The 14,665-nt window shown below is 38.6% G+C and overlaps 1 protein-coding gene and 1 non-coding gene across 4 annotated transcripts in view; both read right to left on the bottom strand.

The window, feature by feature from the left end:
* ELP4 (elongator acetyltransferase complex subunit 4) overlaps positions 1 to 14,665 on the bottom strand; it is a 227,507-nt gene that overhangs the window by 155,122 nt on the left and 57,720 nt on the right. For 2 of the 3 annotated variants that reach the window (XM_040980040.1, XM_040980039.1), the window contains exons 4-5: positions 13,936 to 14,064; positions 5,418 to 5,557 (exon numbers count right to left, since the gene is read on the bottom strand). In XM_040980040.1, the coding sequence (XP_040835974.1) occupies positions 5,418 to 5,557; positions 13,936 to 14,064 (269 nt within the window). Of the gene's footprint in view, positions 1 to 5,417; positions 5,561 to 13,935; positions 14,065 to 14,665 lie in introns of all 3 variants that reach the window. The other variant, XM_040980038.1, reaches the window with a different exon arrangement.
* On the bottom strand, positions 5,818 to 5,981 carry LOC121156575. Its single transcript, XR_005883881.1, has one exon. It is a non-coding gene; the product is annotated as a U1 spliceosomal RNA (small nuclear RNA).

Below are 14,665 nucleotides of genomic sequence, written 5' to 3'. Positions count from 1 at the left end.
ATTCTCCAGATCAGTTTTCTTAGTATTTTTTGACTCAGATAACTTAATTCATGATGTTAAAATGTCAAAATAAAAGGACCATGATAATATTATTTTCATAAATTTTACATTTTTATACTCAGGCTTTCATTTGAAAACCTGAACTGCATGCACGGATATTTTCCATAACTAATCTCCTGATGATTTTAGATTAGTTATTGCAAATTTCAAATGACCTTTAGTTGTTCCTACTGTAAAAGAAAAACTTATATGTTTTAAGAGTATCTTTAGAAACTGTGAAATTACATATCACATCCTTACATATGATAGTAGGACACAGCTACATCCTTTAGTTTTAATGATAGAAATATAGGCCAGTGTAAGGCTTAGCTTTATTGTTTTATAAATGAACCAGTCAAACTCATTTTAGTGAAATGAGCAAACACTTCTCATAAATTAAAATAAATCTCACATGGTAAAGTACTCATTTTCAAAATTAATTTAATTACATGTTTAAATTTAATTACATTTAATTAAGCAGTTTAGTTTAATATGAAATAAATGAATTATCAGTTAGCTACTCTGAAATGATATACTGCCTTGATAATTAAAATCTATAAATTTTTCTATTTTGTGCAAAACTGGTAGTTCAGAAACATTCAGAAAATATATATATGTTAAAGACCATTGGACCATGTCCTTATATCCTGGCTTTACAGGTTGTACATTTACTGCATAGGTAATGAAGGCAGTACGGTATGAAAAAGAGCAGATGTTTGGGTTATAGCTTAGTTATTGAGGAGCTACAAAAATGGGAAAGTTACAGTGCAACTTTGCTTCATGTTTCTTTTAAAATATTTTTCTCATAAAATTGAAGAGAAAATTAAATGAGATAATCTCATGGTCAGAGAGCTAGAACAGTGGCTCACTAATGTTAATTCCCTTCACTGTTGAATGAATAGGTCAAAATTATACATTTTTGGTATAAAAAGTTTTATCATTAAACATTTTTTCTGAGGACTCTTATGTGGGCTGGTGAATCAGTCTGGCCAAAATGGATCTTATGGTGGATCTGGCTCCAGTATCCCTTGGCACAAGTGTGCACTGGGGCTGGGTGCTCCAAGTCAGGCTACACTCCAGCACCATCTGGTGATCTGGAGGACTAGGGTAGATGTAGAACAGACTAGGCTAGGTCTCTGCCCCTACTGAGACATGTATGAGCTGTGTCTGGGTATGGATGAGCCTTGGCTGGGCTGAAACATCCAACAGTAAGAACCAGAATGGGTTGATGGCCAGTCAGGAAAGGCCACTGTTCCGACCAGGACAGGAGGTGGACTAAGTAGGGCTGGCCCACGGACCCACCAGATGTATGAGATCTCGCATTGGGAGAGATTCTGATGGAGGAGCCTGGGCAACTCCTCTGGCAGGGCATAGTCCCTGCAGGTGAGTGCAACAACCACGATAGGGAGCAGCCCAGCCCAGGCCAAATAAAGGTACCCACCATCATACATTTGGTACAGGTCAAGGGTGAACCAGGCTGAACCAATTCACATCACTTGCTGGCAAATTCGAGCACCATAACAGAGTGTGGGCCGTGTCAGGTTCAGACGCAACACTAAACAGTACACATTACGGCTAGGATGGGGTGCTTGCTGGGCTGGGCTAGGTTTTAAATCCCACCTGCGGGAGCTGGAATTGGGGGTGGGCTGGGCCAAGCTACAGCACCCAGTGGCTAATGCCGAGGCGATGGGGGCCAAGCCAGACTGGGCCGAAGCACCCAATAGCACACATGAGAACTGGGGGGATGGCCGGTAGGGGGAATGTGGAGGGCTTACCTGCTAGACCGCCACTACCACTGGAGAGCGTGAGTTTGGATGGGGGTAGAACAGACTAGACAGGGCTACAACACCTGTTGGCCTCATGTGAGCTCTATCAGGGGAAAGTCAAGTTGGGTTGACTGTTTCTACTGGTGCATGCTTAAGCCAGGGTATGTTTGGGTTGGTTGGGCTTTGCCGCAGCATCACCTGGCAGAGGCTGGCAATGGGGCCTAATTCTGTCAAGTTAAACCGCAGAACCACTAGTGGAGACCATGATCTGGGAGTGGGAGTGGCCCAGTAGGGAAATAGTGGGCACCACCCTCTTAGGCTATCACTCCCACTGGAGAGCATGAAAACCAGGACTGGGGTAAGGGTGGCTACACCCAACGGCACCCACCAGCATGTGTGTAGGCTGGATAGTGGGGCTGGTTGGGTTGAACTAAGCTTCAATGCCCATTGACATGTATGAGAGCTGAATGGGATGTGGGACAGACTGGACAAGTCTGTTGTACATACTGACAAGCACGAGAACCAAGGTAGGAGGCAGGCCTGGTTTGGGATTATTGGAAGTCACTCCAACTAGGCTGCAGCTCCCACTGGTTTAAGAGTGGGCCAAGTGTGTGCTGAGGAGAATTAGGTTTGGTTGCAACACTCATTAGTTCGTGTGGAAGACAGGTCTGGAAACAGAAATGACCCAGCAAATGTAACCACCAGCATATGCATAAGCTGACTGGGGCAATGGACTGTGTTGGACCCTGTTCAGGCACATAAGAATCAGGTCTGGGATCACCTTAGACGAAGTTTGTTTGGGAATCCCTTCAACTGAACTGCTGATCTCAGAACCCCAACCATGAACCCCAACCATGTCATCCAATGGATTCTGAAGAGAGTTCATTGCACTTGGAACACCAAGATTGGCAGTAATTTAGAACTGATGAACTATCAAAACTGCATGAGCAGGATCCTTGGAGCATACTGCATGTTGGGGACTTGGGATGGGTGAGAGCTTGGGTGGGGCTTTTCCCTTTATCTCTCCCCTTACCCTGGATACAGAAAAAAAAAAAAAATATATATATATATATAATACTAATGTGGAAACAATGGTCTTACCCAATTTTTTGTAGCCCTTGACCCTTTGTGCCCTAATCAACTATCTAAAGATCATCAAAATAATTAAAAATTTTTTCAAACTATGAAACAGCACATATTTTTATTTAATTATATCATTCTTAATAAACATTTTACATGTTTTTTCCCCAGGCACATCATAGTTGGAAGCAGTATGATATTGTTATAACAGGTTTTTGGGTAAGTAGTAACTACTGACATTACATATTTATTTATTTGAGAAGGGGAGGGGTATTAACATTTCCATCTTCTAGTTTACTCCTCTCCAATACCTGCAATAGTTGAGGCTGGACTGGGTGCAAGGAACTCAATCCATGTCTCCCTCATTGGTAGCAGGAACTCAACTGAATCTGCTAACACTGCTACCTGCCACAGTCTATATTAACAGGAAGCAGGAATCAGGAATGGAAACCAGGTACTGAGGTAGGACACAGGTATCTTAACCATTAGACCACTGTCTGCTTTGGATGAACTAACATTGAATCTGGATTTCATAATTTACTATTTGAAAAAGAACAGAAAGACCTTTTGGCCTATTTCTCAAGAATGTAGGTGTACATGTGTGTATATAGTTTAGTATGTGGAAAAATTAGGAAGCAGAAAAATCAATAGGTAATCAAAGTTAGAAAAATAATTAGTGAAAAATTAACAAGGTAATGGGGGCCAGTGTGGTGATCCAACTGGTTAATCCTCCATCTGCAAGTGCCAGCCTCCCATATTGGTGCTGATTTGTATTCTGACTGCACCACTTCTGATCCAGTTCTCTGATTATGGCTTAGGAAAACAGCAGAGGATGGCTCAAATCATTGAGACCCTAACCCATGTGGTAGGACTGGAAGAAACTCCTGGCTCCTGGCTTTGGATTGACCCAGCTCTAACAACTGTGATTGTCTGGGGAGTGAACCAATGGATGGAAGATCCTGCTGTCTCTCCTCTCTGTAAATCTGACTTTCTAATACAAATAAATCTTTACAAACCAAAACCAAACCCCCAAAAATAGCTTGGCGCAGTATCTTTGTGTCTAAGGTCCATGCCTTGCATGAGCCGGGATCCAAAATGGGGACCCATTTCTGGCTCCTTCACTTCCCATCGAATTCCCTACTTGTGGCCTGGGAAAGCAGTTGAGGGCAGCCCAAAGCCTTGATATTCTGCACCCATGTGGGAGAGTCAGAAGAAACTCCTGGCTCCTGGCTTCAGATTGGCTCTGCTCCTGCCAATTGGGCCAGAGACAATCAGCAGATGGAAGATTGTTCTCTCTGCATCTCCTTCTTTGTTTATCTGCCATTCCAATAAAAATGAACAAATCTTAAGAAAAATTAGTGCTGAAGGTATCACAAATGATATTTGCACTAACATCTATCTGTAACTTCACAAGAATGCCGATTGTCACAGTAATTAAGAAAACTGCCTAACTGCTTAATGTTATAAAGAACTATGTACTTGAATCCTGAGGGTTTTTTTTTTAATTCTTTTATCAGTGCTCTTCTCTCCATAACAAAGGAAACTAAAGGAGAAAGACACCAAAATCTTCTGAAGTACTTAAATGAAAAGACAGTTAAGTATATATGAGAACAGACTAATCCTGGTTCTATCAATGAGTTTCAGATAAATCACTTGCAGAAATGTCAATGTTTTCTCCTAGAGCATGGGTTCATGGGTTATTAAGATTATATGAGCTAGCATACTGCTGGATCCACAGCAGAGATGTATAAATAATAGCTACTAATATCAAGACACTCTTGCTAAGTTTCTAGCAATAGACTGGAGAATGCATAATGAACTGAAGAAATTTAAAATGGGTTGAATAATAATACGCAGAATATACTTTACTAAATTCTCAAGGAAGTCTAGAAAAAAAGGCATCAGATTTTTAAGTTTTTCAACTAACTTCCTGCCTATTAAGTGCTCACTTAATAACTCGTCTTGGATTTAAATGGTTTTAAGGTGGTCACCAGAAGCAACAAACATCTCATGGCTTACTATAAAACTCGAACTCTAAATTCTCTTGTCAGTTAAAATTAAACAGCTTGCTTTATTTTACAGAATAAGTAGGAATGGAAAGCCAAATGAGGAAAGTACTGGCAAGTATCCACAGCTTAACTTTCTGAAAGAGCACTCCCCAACAGACACTGAAGGAGCAGAACTACTTCATACCATTTTCATTGCTATGGTGAGCCATGAGTATGTTCTGCATCTTGCATTGACAAGACTTGATTTAGAACTTTTCTACACTTAAAAGAAAGATCAGCAGATATTGGAATCAGTCTGTGACTCAGGTTCCAAATCATGGTAATAGTGGGTCCAATAGTTACAGAACCGAAAAAAAAAAAGCACACATAGTGACATATTATGAAACAATTACAAATTAAGATTAAATATTATGCAGAAAGCTAACATTTAGAATAGATGGGAAACTTTAAAAAGTTAAGTTAAAAAGTGATTTGTATTAACCATTGAAATTAGAGTTTGATATTAAATGAGTCATGAACTTACCAGGGTTCTACTGGAAGGTCTGACGATATTTTTTCCGGGAGAAAAAATCCATGCCATTTTGAAGTCTCAATTAGTTCTTGTGGCATCTTTTTTGATGCATCATAGCAGTGACCAAATTTTGAAGCAGATACTGGTCCAATCTGCTATGAAAAATCCATATTCATTGTTAAAATGAAACTAGGATTTAAAGTTAGAATCTATTGCTCTTAAACCCAATAAAACAGTGATATAGTTATGCATTTTAGTATTAATAAGAGCTACCTATTTTATATATAAAACACATATATACTCACCAAATTGCTTAGAAAAATACATTCATAATCATGCTAAATAAATATAGTAAAAAAATAATCATTTCATATATCTCCTGCTTTTTCCCTGTTATGTTTTTTTTCCCCTTTAGTGGTGAGCACGAACACAGTTCTCCACTAACACACATTATGCAGTTGAGTTTCTCACATTTGGGGAAATCGCAGGGGTCAGCACAATCCCAGTGCAATGGATGAGCCTTGCCCTGGGAGAACCACCTGCGTGATCAGGGCATCTCCCCTGCAAGGTAAGTATATGCTTCTTCACTCTTTGTGTTTATCAAAATTGGATCAAAGTGTGAAAATATCTTAAACTCTTTTATTTTATTGCATAATTTGCTAAGTTCAAAATTTAATACACATAATTCATCATTAATATTTAAAGTTCCAATTAGTGATTCAATTTTAATAGTCCTAATTTTAGCTGGAACTAGATAAAAATTAAGCTAAATTAAGCCCTTTATTGGTTAGAGGCCAGAAAGAAACCAGGTATTTAAATGCGATATACTAGGCAGCCCCATCAAATTAAATTCTTAAAAGAGAAAGGTTTCTTAAAATCTTAAAATAAAAGCTTGCAGCCTAAAGTATAACAGAGACTTCAGGCAAAAACAAAGTACAGAATAAAGAGGAAGAATGTATACAAGACCCAGAACTTACTATCATCATTAGCTAATATCTATTAATCTCTCCAAAAATGTATGTTTCTCACAGAAGACTCTAATACCTACTGACAGTGAATTTATTTACACAGTAAAGGCTCACAGTATAACATGATTATTACATTGGTTTGAATGGATTCTAGACTTGTTTTTTGATTTAGCACTTGAGAAAAACGTAAAATAAATTAAAAATTTCAAAGGTAAGATATGTATACACATCTTTCAAAGCTAAACTACCAACAATTCCATCTGGCAGCAACTTCTTGCAAAGCTCGGATCTTACAGAATTTCCACTCTCATGAATGCTACAAAATAGACACTTTGCAGAACAGTCAATAAAAAGATCGCTACAAAAATTGAAGCATTATCAAATAAGAGGTTTTTAAAATTTTTTAAATTTATATTTAAACATGTTTGCTTGACTCTAGATATTTGCATTTGAGAATTCAAGTATTTCTCTCCTAAGCTATATGCACACACATGTCAAAGTATACTGTAACATGGTATACAATTTTTTGAGTCTATTGATACATTTTTCTAAGATTCAGCCTATGTATTTAACATTTATTTTCTAAATAAGACTATCCCTCTACCAGGTGCTACTTATTTTCATTAATAAAAGACATTTCAGTTGGCTTCAATCTAATCTTTTTAATTCAACATGCACAGAATTGTGGTGCCCAAAACATAATGTATCCATTTACTATGAAATTTACTGACAAACCATATTATATTACATTAAAATATTTCTTTAAGATAGAATGTAAAGTTTTTTAATGTGAAGTTATTAGTCTAAAGCAATTTAAACAAGGTCTGTTCTTTGGCCTATAATCTATTCTTTATCCGGATTATAGTTCAGAATGTTTTTACTGCAATCTCTGCTAGAGCTCATCTTTTTATTGTGTAAGTCCAAGCTGCGTTAATGTTTTAGAAAGGCCTTGACTAACTGAACTTTGATCTGATGTCTTCATTGAGAAAAACACCAGGCTGCTCATTTCAGATGCAAATCCTCCTAAGGCCCAATAGAATTTAGTAAAGACTGCAAAAAAGAAGAAACCAGAAGTTTCCAGGATCCTCTTTGAGAATCCTGGGGCACACTGGTGTCCTTAATCCATGCAGCATGGATTAAGGTAGGTGATAACCTTTCCTGATTCAAAAGAATAAGCAGAGTGCCTACAAACTGGGTGGAGACTAGGATTTGGCTATAATAAAACGCCATGCAATAAAAGCTTGGTCTATGTCAGAAGCCTCTGAAAGGGCCTCAATGTACCACATTCCCAGGCCTAGTAGGGAAGCTTGCAAAAGCCTACCTGAATCAAATAAGCATGAATAATCTATTTTAGCAGACTGACCATGGGGAGAGAGAAAGAAAGAGACTTTTCACTGCTTTTAAGTTTGAGTTAATAAATTTATTAGTGGACTGAAGGTTCTTGAAGTCCCATGCACTCAGAGAAATATGCTAAACTGCCAAGAAGCGAAGTATGCTTTTTAAGTTGCCGTCTCCATTAATGTTTCTAATTATAATATTAATGTGATAGAAATCTCAGATTTTGGAGGAATCTAGGCAGAAAATTAATTTCAAGCTGTGACAGTTTATATATGGAATGCAAATATTTATTAAAACGTAAAAATAAAATTAGAAGCTTTTACATATTACTGTTATTAATTTATTTAGATACTGAGATTAGATAAAATAATCAAATTATTTATAAGATAAAGATCATTATAAAAAAGATAAGATCATTGATAAAAACTGTCCTTAACTCTATAGAGGTACTTAAAAATATCAAACTATCATGATTAGCCCAGTTTCCATTATAGACATTTCTATTTTACATTCATGAAGAACCTTTTAACTGTCCTGTCTGTAGAAGCAAAATGAAATAGTTTGGAAAAAATCTTTCTATGTTAAAAGAAAACTAAGCTTGATGGGCTACAAGAGGAAGACAGAACGACAAAATGATACCATACCTCACCTCTGTTACATTACCAAGAAACAAAGCACTTAGAGAAAAGCTGCACCACAAATAGTCCACATAAGACATTTTCTTTCCGTTATTATAATTTATTGTTCTTTAGTTTGGCATAATCAATATCAAGAATCCAGTTAATAAACTATTTTGAACTACAGCTCAAAAACCAGAAACTGGAGGTCCTAATTATTTCATTAGGCTGTTGCGGAAATCTACTGTAATAGTAGCAATGAATATTATGTAATTTATGAAATACAATGTAAATATTAAATCTGTTATGGTGCCAGAAAACCAGAAGATCCATTACACTCCCCTCTAATTACATTGCCTCTTTTTGGTCATACACATGCACACATCTCTCACAGGTCTCTTAAGGCTGTGTCTTGAAGAAGGAAAGCTGAGAGTAATGAGAAACTAGGTAATACTTGAAAAAGCTCACAGAAAATGGACATTATGAAAAGCGATGCATGATTCTCAAGATTTTTTTGCATAAAAATTAACTTATTATTTAATTTTCCCCAAACTTTTCACATAATGTTGTACAATAAAAACCCAATATATTACCAGGAATTGTTAGAATCGTAGGCTGTGGTACTACAATATTGAAAAAATGAAGTTTCAGAACATCCTGCTGGTTTGAATTTATGGAGGAGGGAATAGGAAATTAAAAGGGTACACATAGGGAAGAAAAGGACATATCTCTCCTGGAGAGCAAATAAAGCATGATGAGAAGGGGGACTTGCACCCTATCACCTGGAATAAACACTTGCTATTTAACTGAGTTACAGCTATTGATTAAGGTGCATATGTTCATATCCTTTTTTGCATTTGCTGAATGGGAATATGACTGTACTCTTAAGGACCCAGGTACAGATTTTATTAAATGCATGTGTAATAATAAACATGCCTAGTTTCACATTACTTATTCACTCTTGAGCCATTACAGTTTTGAGGAGGCACATGAGCTAACAGTTAGGTCAGGTCCCTGTTGGAATGAGAAGTAGGAAGTCCTACAAGAGTGGACAAGATGCTTGCTTCTGTCCAGAAGTTGCCTTCAGCAAGACAAAGTACCAATCTCATTCTTCTAATGAGAAGAACAGAAGATGAAGTTAATCATCCTACCAACCAGATGCCTTTTTGTTCTGTCTTATTTTATAGTGATTAAGCTAGTAAGGATTACAGTTCTGGCCCTCGGATGGTTTTTGTCCCCACGCTCTGACTGACTGTAAGCTGCTGTCTGTTCTTCCTCCAAGCTGTGCTTAAAAGATCCACTTTGACAAGTTTCTTGGATTTTCCTCTCTCGGAGGCCCTGCTCCTCATTTTGTGGCTGGAGGTTTCAACCTGAATAAATGATCTGCTCACTATCCTGTCTGCATAGAAATTCTTTTTCGGCATGAGCTAAGAAGTAAGGTCACCTTCCTCATTGCTATTTTCCTGTGATTGGGTTAACAGAACTTTGTTTCTGGTTAAACTTAGGAAATCCATGTCTTTGTTTTGATGTTTTACCCTTGGAATAGCAAACTAAATCTAGATTATAAAACATGATGATGTGCAATCACCATAGTATCAATCTTGGCAAGCTGTCATATATAAAATTGATGCCCATGAGCAAATATGATTTCAAAGAAAAGTAGTAGAGGATCATTCTGTTTCCCCCCCCCCCCTCTTTCTTCTTCTCCTTCTTTAAATTAAAGTCTTAAATTTCATGTGCTGAAAAGCACAGAGACAGAACCAGGGACAGACAGTATAAGATCTTCCATCAGCTGCTTCACTCCCCACACAGCTGAACAGGGAGGGCTATATCAGGCACAAAGCAGGAGCGAGGATTTGAGCTAAGGTCTCCTAAATAGTTGGCAAAAATCCAGGTTCCTGAGCTAACACCTACATCAGGGTATTCACACCTGAAGGGAATCAGCATGCAGAGCAGATCCAGGACTGAACCCAGACATTAACAATATGGGATGGTGGCATGTCAGGGACAAGTAATTCTGTTTTCTAAAAATGCAAACTCACTTCCAATACAAGTAAATTTAAGGCTCTGATTTTATATCTATCATTTAATGCAACCTAACTTAGTTTGATATGTGTATGTAATTTATTACTTCATGCATCTAAGAAATAACTATGGGCACTCATAATGCCAGTAAAGCAAAACAGTCTTGCTGAGCTCACATTCTGCTAGAAGGAAGTAGAGAGAGATGGCAAGTAACTACACATACATAAGCTTTATGTATTATCTGCTAGCTTCAATGGTTCCTATTTCTAGCTATGCAGAGGGAAAATAAAGCTGCAAGGAAATAATAGAAAAGGTATATACTTTGTTATATAGGATGATGATGAAGGCATTCCTGACAAAGTAATAATTTAGCAGTGTATGAAAAAAATGGGAGAATGAAGAATCTCAAGAAGTTCATGGTAAAAGGAACACAATCTCCAAAACATTTCGGTTTTAAAAAGTTTATTTGTTTTACTATTTCTTAAAGATTTATTTATTCTTTATTACAAAGTTAGATATACAGAGAGGAAAACCTTCCGTGCAATGATTCACTCCTCAAGGGACCACAACAGGCAGAGCTGCACCATGCAAAGCCAGGAGCCAGGAACTTCTTCTGGGTCTCCCATGCTGGTACAGGATCCCAAGGCTTTGGGCTGTCCTCGACTGCTTTTCCAGGTCCCAAAAGCAGGGAGTTGGATGGGAACCAGCACCCATATGAGATTCCGGTGCCTTCAAGGAGAGCACTTTAGCTACTGGGCCTGGCCCAGTTTTTAAATTTTTTAAATATTTATTTATTTTTGTTGGAAAGTCAGCTATACAGAAAGGAGGAGAGACAGAGAGGAAGATCTTTCATCTGCTGGTTTACTCTCCAAGTGGCCACAATGGCCGAAGCTGAGCTCATTTGAAGCCAGGAGGCTGGAGCTTCTTCCGGGTCTCCCACGTGGTTTTAGGGTCCCAAGGCTTTGGGCCATCTTTGACTGCTTTCCCTGGCCACAGGCAGGAAGCTGAATGGGAAGCAAGGCTGCCAGGGTTAGATGCAGCACCCATATGGGATCCCGGCACATTCAAGGCAAGGACTTCAGCCACTAGGCTACGCATCAGCCCAGGTACATTTATTGTTAGTACGCAACTTTGAGAAAGACTATCCATATCAGGCATACAGAGGTATGTACTCCAATAGAATGAATGAAATAAGACATAACTCACTGAAACATGACAGAGGGAAGAAAAGTATAACTATAATTTATGGATAAACAATGAGTATCTAAAGAAATAAATAACTTTGTCCCCAACCCTAAACAGACTGTTTTAAACACGCAGATGAGAGAATGCTTGAAGACACATATTTTTCACTAGCAGTTTCACTTAAAGATTACTTCCCAGTTTATACTTTGTCATTTAAATCGCATCATAAAAATCATATTATCCAAATAGTGTCCTCTCATAAATCTGCACAATTCATAATTGCTTATAGAGATACATATCTACTACAACTAATTCTGAATCTTGTGCATACTTGCTGAGTTATTAATCTTTACTTGGATGAAGACATTTCTCATTCCTCAAAACTTTCTTGATTGTGCATTAACTATGGGTGCTGGAGTAAGGAGAAAATGAAACAAGCTCTCTGCTCTCACAGAGAATTCTCAGTAAGTGCGGGAGCTGCACTGATTAACTATAAAACAACGTGGAAAAGAAATACTTGAAATTATGTAAGTGCTATGGACAAAACAAGCAACAAATCAGACAGGGACCGGCAGACAGACTTTGGAGCAACAGGATAGGCTGAAGCCCTCGGTAAGTGAGCCATTGGATAAGAGATACTGCTCCCTCTCCCTTTAACTTTGCCTTTCAAATAAGCTTAAAAATAATCAATCTTATAAAAAATGAAGCAGATAATTATGTCTGAACAACTTCCTGAGGTAGCAACATTTACAAATGGAGAAGGATGGGTTGTTGATAAGAACCTGAAAAGCAGTAGCAGCAGAAATGCAGGGGGTTCAAAAGGAGCAATTTTCATAGGCTGAAGGAATACTAGGGTGAAACAGGGAAGAAGGCTAAACAGGGAGACGTGGACTAAACTAACTAGATTCTGTATATAATCCTAAGAAGCCTGTAGTCACGTCACAGGCTTATAGCAGTAAGCAGGTTTTATCACATTCAGCCTTTCGTTAATTGGTAGTGATCATTCAGGTTATTCTAGTGAACATCCAGACACGTAAGCTTCTCCAGAGTGCAGTGTGACTGAAGAGAAAACAGGAAACCAAATGAAGAATTTAAAGTTAACAAGGGCTGCAAAAGATGGCACAGTGTCAATGCAGAAGACTGGAGAAGGGCAGGCTTTGGAACTATGACTTTATCAGATTAAAATTTGCCCTTCTTTCTACCAGTAACAAGTGTATCAAAGTTCAGTAGACACAAAAATGTTCTTAAAAGTGAGTGAATCGAGGCGCGTTCCTGCAGCTAGGGTGGCGGGAAGAGCAGCAGCAGCCAGCCAGCCCAGCTTCGTGAAGGCTCTCCGTGCCCAGTGGCCCGCAAGCACCCCACCACGTGCTCTACCTGCTGCCAAGATGCCCAAGAGGAAGGTCAGCTCTGCCCAAGGGGTGGCGAAAGAAGAGCCCAAGAGGAGATTGGCTAGGTTGTCGGCTACACCAGCTCCTGCAACGGTGGACACGAAGAGAAAGAACATCCGACAAGGAGAAGTTGTTGGACAAGGAGGTGGAAGTCAAGGGGGAAGAGAGCAACAACGGACAAAAGGGCCGGCACTGCCAACTAGGAAACTAAACAAGACTTGCCCACGGAAAACCTGCACTCACTGGAATCCCACGTAGGTACCAGCTTGTGTCGTGGCTGTTTCATTTCCCTTTCAGCTCTTAATTGAGCCTGAGAAAGGAGTAGAGGATGACCTTGAACCTTGGGACCCTGCACCCATGTGAGAGACCTAGAAGAAGCTCCTGGCTCCTGACTTTGGATTGGCTCAGTTCCAGCCGTTGTGGCTAGGTGAGGAGTGAACCAGCGGATAGACAATATTTTTCTTTGTATCTCCTTCTCTCTGTGGATCTGTCTTTCCAATAAAAGTAAGTGCACAGAATCTTAACAAGGTTAGATTTCCTGTGCTTTAGTGGACAGATACTTTGACATTTATTTTGACTTCTTAGAAATGTTCCCTTCATTTCCTGTGTTACGGTCTATTCTGAATAGAAGAGGTTACCAGACAGCTGATTTTCAAACTATAGTAGTTGAAAATCTATGGGAATAAAAATTGGTATTCCAAAGCATCACTACTTATATTGAATATTTATAGATAAATACACTGAATTCAAATGGCTTTCTTCATTAGTTTACTTAATCTGGCTTGCAACCCTACAGCTAAAAGTTCTAAATGAAGATTATGGAAGAAATGAAATCTATTTTGGAAACAAACAATTTGCCATATTTTTTTGTCAGTGTATGTCAACTTTGAAATATCTAGTTATTTAAATAAACAAATATTCATTGTATCGCATTCAAGGGCCTCTTAAGATTAAAAGCTAAAAACCAAGGCATCTGAAAAGTTTAGAGAAAGCTTGTTTGTTGACTTGCCTCCATCTTGGGTAATAACTGGTAACGCCAAGCTATTTTCATCTTAACATTAGATTCCGGTATTTTCTTACAAACATCTTCATCAAATTCTTTTTTACAACTGTCATCCAGTAATGGTGCAGGAAGTTCCTAGGAAAACAGAATAATACATTATTGAGCATCTCTAGTAAAACAATGGCATTTTTAAAAAATCATAACACTAGTACCTGCATACCATAATATTATTTCAACCTCAAACAGCCTGTATCTAAGATAAGATAATGTGATGTAATCTATGAATCAACAACCAATGTGAGTCAGACTACTTATGATCTACATCAAAGAATTGTAAAACCTAATATGCTTCTAATACTCTATGCTATTCCGCAATGGGGTGGGAGAGCAGAGAAATCTTACATCTCCCTAGAATGTGTGAGGAAGACATGAAATACAACTTACCAGGGTCATAATTGGTAACTCATAGACAACAGACTCGAATCAGCATTAGACAACAGTAAAACTACAAAGGCACATGGAGGGAATCAGGAGCGATCCTGACAACCTCTTAACAGGAGGTCATGCACAGAGCAGGGGGGGACCCCAGAGTGGAGCAGGTGGACAGGAGAAGGCTTGTATCCCACCCGTGAAGACTCCAGATCCTCACCAAGGACTATCAGTATGAGCACCAAGGACTACATCCCAACTGCCAAGGAGACCATGGGGAATTGGAGTGCCTTCGGAGGCGGAGAAC

The sequence above is a fragment of the Ochotona curzoniae genome, unplaced genomic scaffold, assembly GCF_017591425.1.
Source record: "Ochotona curzoniae isolate NIBS_2020 unplaced genomic scaffold, NIBS_Ocur_1.0 contig_3432, whole genome shotgun sequence".
NCBI classification, from domain to species: Eukaryota; Metazoa; Chordata; class Mammalia; order Lagomorpha; family Ochotonidae; genus Ochotona; species Ochotona curzoniae.
The sequence above is the reverse complement of the archived record's forward strand: the minus strand, read 5'-3'. Positions and strand labels throughout refer to the sequence as shown.